General features: G+C 37.4%; 1 protein-coding gene across 1 annotated transcript; it reads right to left on the reverse strand.

Annotated features, from left to right (window-relative positions):
- Positions 1-816: 816 nt before the first annotated feature.
- On the reverse strand, positions 817-11,351 carry stk33 (serine/threonine kinase 33). The gene is made up of 13 exons (XM_084716796.1): positions 11,248-11,351; positions 10,610-10,723; positions 10,364-10,468; positions 10,058-10,196; positions 6,925-7,010; positions 6,203-6,290; positions 5,179-5,254; positions 4,901-5,013; positions 4,648-4,733; positions 4,483-4,558; positions 3,651-3,805; positions 1,939-2,025; positions 817-1,585 (listed from the first exon to the last, which is right to left on the reverse strand). The coding sequence occupies exons 1-13, from the start codon at positions 11,332-11,334 to the stop codon at positions 1,427-1,429; spliced, it is 1,371 nt and encodes a 456-aa protein (XP_084572922.1). The 5' UTR covers positions 11,335-11,351; the 3' UTR covers positions 817-1,426.
- Between the last annotated feature and the right edge of the window lie 258 nt (positions 11,352-11,609).

The raw sequence follows: 11,609 nt of genomic DNA on the forward strand, positions 1-11,609 counted from the left end.
TTACTGATTTAAAGACAGCATCAAGTTGTAATCACACATTTCTGATGAATGCTAATTTCTAACTTCATGAGATTCAATTTGCACAATGCTTTCTCCAAATTTGGATGTTGAAAATCTCTTCTCTAACCATATTATTAAATCACTGTCGACCTCTAGCCAATAATTACTTTCCCTATAATGCCGCAAATTAACATTCACTCTATATGAAAGATTTAATTAATATCAAGCGACTATTACTTTTCGATACAGGAAAGGAATACATGCACAGTGTATATAAATAAAGAGATGACCTTTATAATGATAATGAATAAGGTAGTGAGTAAATTACTAAATAATAGTTTTATTAACGAATGAGCTGTGCTATGCTCAAATCTCTTGGATGTCTCTCTTCACTCGACTAAGGCTGGGTTCTACCAACAAGGATTCATTTTTGAAACAGATTAAATCATGGTTTAATTTTAAATTATGCTGCATCAAACTTTTAAACTATCTTAAAATTAACAAAGGTTAAATTTAAACCCTCTTTAAATTTCCATTTTTGCCAAGCAGTCTGTTTTTTCCTTATTGTGCTGTTTTCCATTTTGTACTTCTCTATTATTTGGCCATATTGCTGCATTAATTCAGCCAACAACTTTTTCTCAAAGGAGGAGAAAGTAGAGCTTCCATACTGACCTGTCATGAATAGGCTGACATTTTTTTTTAGGTAGCTAACAAACAATGCAATGTTTAGTTAAATTTTAACGTTTTGGCTAGCTAGCAAATTATGTAATGTTTTGTCAATTAATACAAAGCAGCCAAAGTTTCCATAACAGTTTCCATAGTCACAGTTTATTTATTGTCATTTGTGTAAGCATTAGTTTAAGCAAGCATCTCACTGAGTAAACTCTCTTTAATTTCAGTTTACATCACTAAACTTGGATTTACCAAACAGAAATGAGTTGAACTGCAAAACTCCAGGTTGCTGCTTTATGATAAAACCCTCCGATCAGATGTCACCTGTAATATCTGACAAACTGATTCAGTCTGTGTTTGCTGGCCACTATAGAAAGCGTGTCTGTATTTGGACTGCTAGAGTGGACATTCTCAAACAGTTGGCTGTGTGACAGTAAGCTTTTGTGTTTGACAGTAGCAGGTTTGCCCCTCAGACTGGGGTCCCTGTGCTTTGGCACAAGGCTGAGGCTGGACCCTCAGCTGCAGTGGTCTTCTTGTATTTCACACCTGCATATGAGGCCTCTTCAGTTGACACTGTTGTCACTGCTTGGTCTCTAGTCATCACCATGAAGGTTGCATCATTCACAGTATGTCCATTCACATCACTGCTAAATCGCAGAATCACATTAAATAAAGTGTAGTTTTTCTCTCTTGCATGCCTGCTCTCCAGTGATATGGCTCGTTTGTTTAGCTTTATACTTAAGGGGTACTGGTCTCAGATGGCCGGTGGTTTGCGGGGAACAGTCCTACTTTTAATGGAGGTAGATGATCTCTGGTCAGAAGCTGTTTCCTGTCCTGTGCTGATGACCTTCTTGTCCCGAGGCCTACACTGCTTTGCACTCGGCTGTGTGGAGGTTTTCACACCGGGATGAGACTGCAGGGATGAGATTCATATTCATCTTACATAACAGAATTAACTATCACATTCATTTAAAAGCAGCTGCATGGCTACATCTTTAGTACCATCTTCTGTAACAGGTAAATCTGGCACCATCTAGTGGTGACTGAACATGACAGACATTATGCATGAAAATATGAGAGCACAGGAGCAGTTCAGTAAGAAAGTTTGTCCTCAAAAGCAGAATGTACAGCAGTAGATATTAGTAGTCTTATAATTTTGATCAAGACTAAAGGATGCGTCAAGAGCTACTGCCAATATAATTTAATTATATAAAACAAAGAACAAAGGTCAACTGCAAAGGCTACGTTGTTGGAGGTTTAACAAACCTGTGTGGTGGCTTCATGAGAGGGCCCTGGAGTTTCAGAGCTGTTTTTGTGTTTGTCCTCCTGGACGTTTCCACCAATGTCTTCAGTCTTTATTCCAAGATACAAGGATAACCCAAAGAAAGGTGAGAGATCAATACATGGATTCCATGACCATAATAGATAAATAATAATAATAATAGATAAAGGCTGACCTATAGAGTGGTGATTTACTTTAAAGGAAAATTCAGTTTTGCTTTGTTTTGTTTTCAATCTGTGTCTTGAAAGATATGAGATTCACAGTCATTAATTACCACTTGGATACTGGCATGAATTAAATTTATACATAACAAGAATGCACACTAAGCAAAATATGTGCATATTTATAACTAGATATGCAGCTTTATGGAGTCTGTTAGTGTAAAGTACAAGTACCTTTGCAAAACCTAATATAAGATCCGGTAATAATCTGAACACTCATCCTTTGATTATGAAATGAATCAGTGTTTCTCAAACTTTGCTCTCTCCAACTACCACCTTACTGTCAGGCCTGCAAACTGGTCACAGGTGATAAAGGTAAGAAGAATGTGTGACCAAAGTACAACACAGACTCATAAGGGGGGTTGGGTCGAGGGGTATGCTCCCCTGGACATTAAAAAAACAACAACAACAAGTTAATGTTTATTTTTTGTGACTTTTAGCATTACTCAGGTGCTGGTCACATGCTAACAGAATTACAGACAGCAAAACAAATTTAGTATTAATACATAATAAATATTTACAGTCTGTAATACATGAGTTAACTCTCATCCAAAAGCAGAAGAAACTAGGAAAAAACTAAGGGTGATAGCAAAGCAGAGACCAGATAATTAACAGATCAGATCAAAATTAGTATTTTTCAGCCCATTATTGTTTAAAATGTAAAAAGTGTTCATCTTATCCTGTTTTTCCATGTAGTGCAATTAATAAGAATGCATTAGAATAAACTCAAGCCAAAGCTGCATTTAATTTCTGATCTAGGATCAGCATCATTACCCCAAATGTATTATTGACCAACACTCAAATAATTAAAATAAACCTCAACACTAACATTAGTAAGTTATTGTATTTATAGACTGTATACATGTAAAAAAAAAAATTTTGCATTTGAACAACAGTGCACAGTGGGACCCCATCTTCCTACCCAACTATAGTGACCAGTGCTACGAAACATGATTGTGACTTTGTAGCTGGCAAATACTGAAATAAACAGAAAAGTCAAAACCTATTTTCAATTACATTACAGTAATCTTGTGTTTTATGTATTTTCATTTGAAATGTGGTATTTTAATAGTATCATGTTTTGAATTAATTTATGTCATTTTTTTTTATAAAACATTCCTCTACCATGTACCATAGTTTGAGAATCTAGGGTGTAGAAGATATGGTTATCATGGTTTGTTCAAGACCTCTTAAGATGTTTACCCATATGAGTTGGTGACTAAAAATGTTCAGAACCATTACAAATAATGGACAAAAACTCCAACAACTTTGTAAAACCTGTTTTGTTGTGAGTGGCGAGTTATCTACTTAATGGGATAGTCTAAAAACAAGATAAGGTAAGTGATGTGCAAGCAGATGTAACAGGGCTTAAATAGACAAGTAGAGTCTCAACATCTTTTAAAGAGATTTAAAGACTTGATCAAGAAACAGGTGAGGTCAACTTGTTGTAGAGCTGTAAAACAGACATACAGTACCAGTTTGGTGAATGTAGAGGGTGAGCAGGAGCTTCTGTCAGGACTGAGGCTCCTGTCGTTGCTGTTTGTTTCTGCTGGATCGACCCCGGGGACCGGAGGGAAGTCCTGTGAGTCCTCAGCAGAGGTGAGGGACAAGTTCTTCAGAGTCTTTGTTACTATGGTGGACAGTTTTAAATAACATTAACATCAGACAACCTTGTGTGGCTTTGGTTCTCTCTCTGTCTCTGTTTCTCAGTACTCTCCACTGCCTGATAATCAATCATTAAACACACTCATGGTCAATAACAGAAATTAAACTGAAAATTGTTTGGCCTCAATTTCATCCATTATTTTCATACACTCTTAGAAATAAAGATGCCGACTAGAGCCCATAAAGGGTTCTCTGACGTGTCCCCATAAAAGAACCGCTTTTTGGTTCCTGTGAGAATTCTTTATAATCGTTTGACTTGGAATCCACTTAGAGAGGTCCACCTAGAACCAATCATAAAGGTCTCGCCCAGAACCCCCCATGAGAGGTTCTGTCCAGCATCTTTCCACCTTCAAAAGGTGCCAACAAGGACCCACCCAGCATTTTCTACAAAAAACCTTTTTATATTCCAAGGCTTTTATCTTGAACACACTTAGACGGTTCTACAGAGAATCTTTTTTATATCCCAAGGGTTTTATCTAGGGAGAACCTTTTTATATTCCAGGGGTTTTATCTAGAGCACTCTAAGGTTCTTCTACAGAGAACCCTTTTATTGTTATACAGATTTTATAGATTGTTGTTTTATAGATTGTTATACAGTTTTTATCTAATTTCAGTGAGGATAAGTCTTCATCATTGTCTTACTCTTTTGCTGTTCCAGGTTGTAGTGATGCATCATGTCCAGCACATTGTCCGGTATAACAGGCACATCACTGTCACCCTGTGGGACAAAGCACCCAATAAGAGCTCTTTGTGTGACTCATTTGGTGGTAAAGTTTATGAATGCAGCTGCAACAATCAGTGTCTTACTGTGATCCAGGGGTTTTCTAGTAGCTGCTTAGCAGACATGCGGTAGGCAGGATCCACCTTCAGTAGGCAAGTCAGTATACTTTTTCCTGTTGAGACAGACTCAAAGTAATCGGTGAGTTTGTACGTCACAATCTGAGTAATATGCAACATCCTGTACTGCTTGTCAAAGAAAAAATACATTCCTTCACTCCATATCACAAACAATTTCTCCTTTTTTCAGGACTACATGCATTTATTTATTATAAAGTGTCACCTGCATCACTGACTGTGGCCCAGATGGGTTGTGTGAATCTAATTTCCTGGTTCGTAATCTCCTTGAGTAGGTTTGCCTTTGTTTTGGACTCAAACGGGGACTCCCCACACAGCCTACAGGGACATGCAGCTCAGACACATGTATTCACTGTAAGTACTGTATGGATTATGTGTATATATATATATATATATATATATATATATATATATATATATATATATATATATATATATGTATATATATGTATACGTATGTATAGTATGTGTGCATGTACTTACAACATATACATAACGATTCCTATGCTCCATACATCACACCATTGGGTGTAACTGCGACCACTCATAACTTCAGGTGCTGAAATCCAAAAACATACACAAATGTAAGGCTATCTTTGTCTGAAATATGGACATTTAGTGGCTTTAAACTACAACTCCAATTCCAAAAAGGATGTGACCCTGTGTAAAATGTATGTTAAAGTTCAACATGATTAACTTTAGGGTTTTTTTGTAAATACACACTCATGCTGAATATGATGCCTGCAACACGTTTCAAATAAGTTGAGATAGGAGAATGTTTACCACTGTGATATATCACCTTTTCTATAACAACTCTCAGTAATGATTTAATGTTCAGCTTGAACATTAAATATCTTGTCTTTGTACCGTATTCAGTTGAATATATGTCAAGAAGTATTTGCAAATCATTGCAGTCTGTTTTTATTTTCATTTCACAGAATGCCCAAACTTTTTTGGATATGGGGTTGTACAACTTTAAAACAAGTTTTTGACCCCTGGTGGTTCTAGTGAGCAACGTTTCATTGTTAGATCAGAACATTCTCAAGCATAACACACACATACCACAAGCACAAGAGCCATGTGATATACAGGGTGGTAATGCATATCCACAACTGGAGCCAGCAATGAGCCATAAAAGGCAGCAATGCACCAATAAAAGTGGAGACGGAGAAGAAGACTGCAAGCAGGAACAACACAGGTTTCACAAATTCACTTCAATTCATTTCAACATGCAACTCCTGAAGTACAAATGTACCTTTACATAATAAGTATAAATATAAAATATACCTTATACATTCCACATGCAAAAATAGAAATAGGTATACTTACTGCTACAAATTTAAAACCACTTTGTGTAGAATTTTAAAATGTCCACATGGTGGAACCAAAAAGTTACTGTGGCAGATGGCGAGTCCTGCTGCTACACCACTCATTCAAATTTAGAGCTCTATCCCGGTGGTCATCTGTGTTGCCTAGTAGCATGCTGTAGGAGATACAGGTGTCGTACCCATATAGATAAGCGTCCCACAGGCCTCCGTCATTATGTTCTCAATCCCTATGCCAACTGCCTGCACCGATAATCCGAAGTCTGCCACCTAGGTAGAGAATAGCACTTAAGAAAAAGGTGACACACATAAACATGATTTAGATGGTCTGACAGGACCCACATTAAATCTTTTGTTACTGTAAAGATGCTTTTGTCTGGAAAACAAGGCCACAAACAATAATCCTAGACAACAGTCCTAGATTCATATACTTGCAAAGGTGTGTCACATTATTACAAAGGCAAAAAAATGAAAATAAATTAGAAAAAAAACTGTGAAATGAAATCCATTTATGCTGTGCCATGACAACACTTCCTTACAACATGTACAGAATGTGGCTGTTTGTGTATGTGTGTATGACAGAGACAGGGACATTAATGCTGCGGTCTTGACTTGTTTTAGCTCACACACCAGGTATCTGCTTTGGCTGGCTTGCTGTCAATGCACGCAACACGCTGTGCTCAGCTGGTAATTTGTTTAAAGATGCAGTTGAGTCCCTCTTTGTAAAGGTGTTGTATAAAGGAAGACCGGAGGGAGTCTGTCATAATGAGGCAGTATTTAAAGCCTTTACTAAATATAGAGGAGATAGTGGGGGAGGAAAAAGCGGCAGAGGCTTGTACTCAGTCCAAAGAGAATGGACAAGAAATGGTGATGGAAAGTTTCACAGTGTGTGTCATCATCTTACCTTGATATCAATCCTGCCATTTTCATCCTCATCGGGAGAATTTTTCACAAGAATGTTCTCAAGTTTCAAGTCCCGGTGCACTATATCTGTAAGATTTGAGGAGGAAACCTTTTACACAGACATATTGGGTTTGAATTCTACCATTTACATGACTAGTTGTACTCTAGACTCATATCAATATTTTTATATCAGCAATGGGATTGCTCATATTAATGAAGAAACTTAAAATTATCATACTGTTTTGGTTTTTACAGCAGCTGCTGCAGTTCTATTCACTCTCACTGCTCTTATTCACCCTGTCTCAGCCCTGGCAGACAGCAGTTTACAGCTACAAAAGCTGAAACCATGGTACACAAAGCCACAAACAGATACAGTTATCAACTAGCTGGTGACCATTTAGAGGCTAAAGGTCCAAAAACAAATACACGCTGCTCCAAAAATAAACACCATGGAGTTTGAGTTCAGTGACTGCCTGCCTTACTGTCTGCCAAACTTTATTAACATGTTGCTCAATTCAACTGTTATAAACATCTACATTTTTTTAAAAGATTATTAATGATTCAACTCATAAACAGACCCTAAGTAATTCAGCAAACATTCAGTATTAATTTTAACTCAAATTAACATGAAATAGGCAAACAATTACACAAGTTACAAGCCAAAATATAAATCTTAAAGGAGGACACTGCAGCTGTAGTGTTGTTGTTGGAGAAGCGAATATTTCATCTTGGCATGTTTCCTTAATGATGACATATCATAAATATATTTCAGATTTCTCCTTTAACTTAGGGGCAAAAGTTGGTGTGCAGGCGCTGCATTACAGCTATCAACTACTCCTAAATAGTTTGGTTAAATCTACAAAGAAGAGAACATATGTGCCTACAGGGTTTAATAAAGACTAACTTAGCTAAGCAGCTTCACGGACTCAGTTTAACATACCCATGTTTTGAAAATTCACCTGACACAAACTATCGCAAACACGGAGCCAGCTGAAAACAAAGGTATATGTTGTTGTCAACATATTTTTTCTTGTCTTAAATAATATGACAAGAACTGGAGTCAGACTGGGAGTGCTGACGAAAATAAATAAAAGTCTGTAATCGGAGTGAAGCACAACATGAATTGCTAATGTCACTCACCAGAATAAACCCTGTTTTGCTCATACTAACACAGTGATCTGTTTACCTCACTTACAGTGGGCCAGGCTGAAGGGCCTCGTTAACAAAACTTGGAGTGAGAGAAGGCAGGAGGAAAAATACAATTGCCCTGGGCAATTCTTTTCACTGCTCTGTTTGAAGCAACCAATTATAAAATGCAACAGTGTTGATGGTGTGTGAAAGGTAAGTTAGACCAACTGGTGTGCACAAAACAAACACATGAAAATGTTCTTTTTTCCTTGATCCATTTAAGATATTTTTGGTCTGTAATTCCTGTTTTTTTAACTGCTCTCTAGCAACTGAACTCTCACTTTCATATTCATAAATGTCTTTGTTTATAGTTATACATACCCTAAATAACAATTACCCATTTTAAAATACACTCATTATTTTTGCATTTCTCTTGGTTATTTAATAGAATAGGAAATTATGTTACCAATTACCAATAATAACCTATTTTTTGGTGCATTGTGTTTCAGTAATCATCACTCTGGTAACTGAGAAATCATGCTGTTTCAAAAAACAACTGGATATAAATGCACAATGTATCACGTTGTTACCAGCATGTATTAACATTAAAGCTCAGAGCACAGCGTAAGTACAGTAAGACTAATATCTGAAGCAGCTGAGACTGACAAGGACAGCAAACATTTGAAAACCCAAACAAATTGAAGCTGAAGGACTTTCATGATTGGTCATTTGAACAAAAGGGTTCTGGCTACCTCATTAGTATTACTGGTCTCTACAGGGGTGAGTAAAACCAGCACAGAGGGACTTTCCATGTGAAAGCACACCTATTAATCAGTACTGCTCCCTAGCCTGTTGTAAATTAGTCATTAGCCACATGTAATGATGCCTCATTGCCAGGCAATATCCTAAATTACCTCTAACCATAGATTTCAATGTTTAAAGGAGAAACAGCATCTCTAAATAAAACACATGGATTTAATTAAAATGTTTATTATGTTTGTTTATTTTTCCTGAAAGGTGTTTGTAATTGCTCTTTTATCAAAATGAATTACATTTTTATTATGACTGAAAGCTGTAAGGGCACAGAGTATCACATCATTACAGGTGACTCCAGGAGTGTTTTATGAACTGGAGATCTTCTCCCATCCTCACATCAGCACAGGGGTGAGTAGATATTGAGTGAAATTTCATTTTTGGGTGAACTACCACTTTAAGCAGAGAGGTTCCTGGTGTAAGAAAATAAGATATGTACTGCTGTGGACAGGATCAGCAACAAAATGTGTTTTAGCCACCTAAAAAAATTGATATCAGTTTAAGTGCACGCTTCATTTAGAATATGTTCCCCACTTGCCGTCAGATAGCTGACAGGAAACCACTGTTATATAAGCCATATATCAATCTCTTCAAACCAAACAGACTTCTTTGGAAAAATCAGTCATTTTACTTCACAGACAGTGAGTTGAATGGAATCTAAGCAATGTACTGGTGCAGACAGTGCCAGCAGCAATATCAGTTAAAGCGCATGTTATACTTAAACTATTTTCATTGCTGTCACATAGCCTTTTCCCATGGAAAACTGCCATATAAGTCAAATATTGCTCTCTCTCATTCAAGCAGTCTCCTGTATCAAAAATAGTAATTTTATCAAGCTGAACACATTAGCTGAACTAATAGATGGAGGCAGAAGTGGACCAGAAACTCCTGTGTTCTACTTGATAATATATATATAACAGCAGTTTTCTGTGGGAAAAGGCTACCTGACAGCAAAGTTAAGTGGTGAAAATTGTTTAAATTTATCGTACACTTACAATACTGATATTGCTGCTGACCCTGTCCACAGCAGTCAATTGCTTAGCTTCCATGATGGTACTCCTCTCTGCTCCTCCAAATATGGGGTGTGCTGATCACCATCTTCTGTACCTCACACAACCCCACTTCAAATAATCTGAACTATACTTTTAAGATGATTTTCAATACTATCAAAATGTCAATCTGTAGAACATTACTTTTATTTTGAAGGTAGACAACAGCGTCAGCTAAGCTGCAGATGATATGCCTCGTCTCGTCCTCTGTAAAGAACTTTTTCCGCTGCAACAGCTGCTTCAGTTCACCTCCGACGCACAGCTCAGTAACCAAATACATCATCTGGAAAAAAGCAGAGAAAATGCAACTCACCATACAGTCAATCTGTGTGTGCTTATGAATAATATTTATGCAGAGACACAATAATTGGAGACTATGATAAGCCACACACATTAAATGTAATGCATTCTCTTAATTAGGCTTGTTACTTAAAGGACAGCAATGTTCACCTTGGCTGTGTTGTAGACTTCCTGGAGATGTATTATGTGGGCATGATTCACTTGTCTGAGGATGTTTATTTCTTGCCACAGCATTCTGATTTTCGAACTTCCTGCCTGAAGTGACAGAAAGTCAAATTACAGCTGATGGAGTTTCAGCATGGTTTTGGCCATTTGTTAAACTCCAAACATTAAGCTCTCTTATCAGTGCAACACATTAAAAAACAGGCTTCCCAGAGGGATGCCAAATGCACTCACCTCTGGTTTGCAAACCTTCTTAATAGCCCACTTTTTCTGTGTTTCAATGTGGGTGGCTTCACAAACAACTCCAAAGCTACCTTGACCCAATTTCCTTCCAAATTTATAGATTTCCTATGGGCATAAGAATGAAAACATTAACTTGCTCACTGTCAATCAGAGACAGCAGAGGATTTCCCTTGAGTTTGTGTTTAAGACTTCAGGATCATTTCACTGTTTTGGATTACAAAGACATTATGTCTTAGCTCAAGACCTGAATTCTGAAGTACATCCTAATTTCAAGATCTCTGAAAAAACGGAAAGTTTTCAAGTCTCTTGAGGTGCAGAATATAGTATTTCTAATCAAGTTACAAATGATTAAGTTGCTGCTGCAGTTCGTTCAATCTCAGGTCTAATTAACTTGATCATTATCTGTGTGCATGCAAGGCTGAGCACTGCCTGCTTCGGATTTGGCAAAGGGAGCAGTCAAATTCCCCAATGAAGGCGGGCTATACAGCAGCAAAGTGAAGTTTGATCCTCCTCTGGTGCAGACAGAGTGTACAATAGAGGTCACCAGTGAGTATGTGTGACTTTTTCTGTAGTGCCCCCATAGCACAACACAGGAATATAGTGGAATCATGTACAGAAGCTGTCCATACCCTGAGGTCAGCATCATTCTCCAGGCGTATTATAGGCACATCCCTCTCCAGTGTCTCTCTCCTGGTCCGCAGGGACACCATGTTCATGCAACTGACAATGCTTGTGTCATCTGGAGATGGAAGGAGAGGGCGGTCATTATCTCTCTGAAATACCTTGTCAAGTCATTGGATAATAAGGCTGTCCATGACAAGAGAAATTCTTTGCATTTGCATTTCTTTGATTAATCGATTTGTTGTTTTAATAGAAAAATCTGTGAAATTGTTTTACAAGGATACAAGGCAATTTATTCATCATTTCTGACAAGGTTGTTCAATTTTGATGTAATTCATTCTTTATATGATTGACTGGAATTGGTTGAAGA

The sequence above is a fragment of the Lutjanus erythropterus genome, chromosome 1 (assembly GCF_056507025.1).
Source record: "Lutjanus erythropterus isolate fLutEry1 chromosome 1, fLutEry1.hap2, whole genome shotgun sequence".
In the NCBI taxonomy this organism is placed as follows: Eukaryota; Metazoa; Chordata; class Actinopteri; order Lutjaniformes; family Lutjanidae; genus Lutjanus; species Lutjanus erythropterus.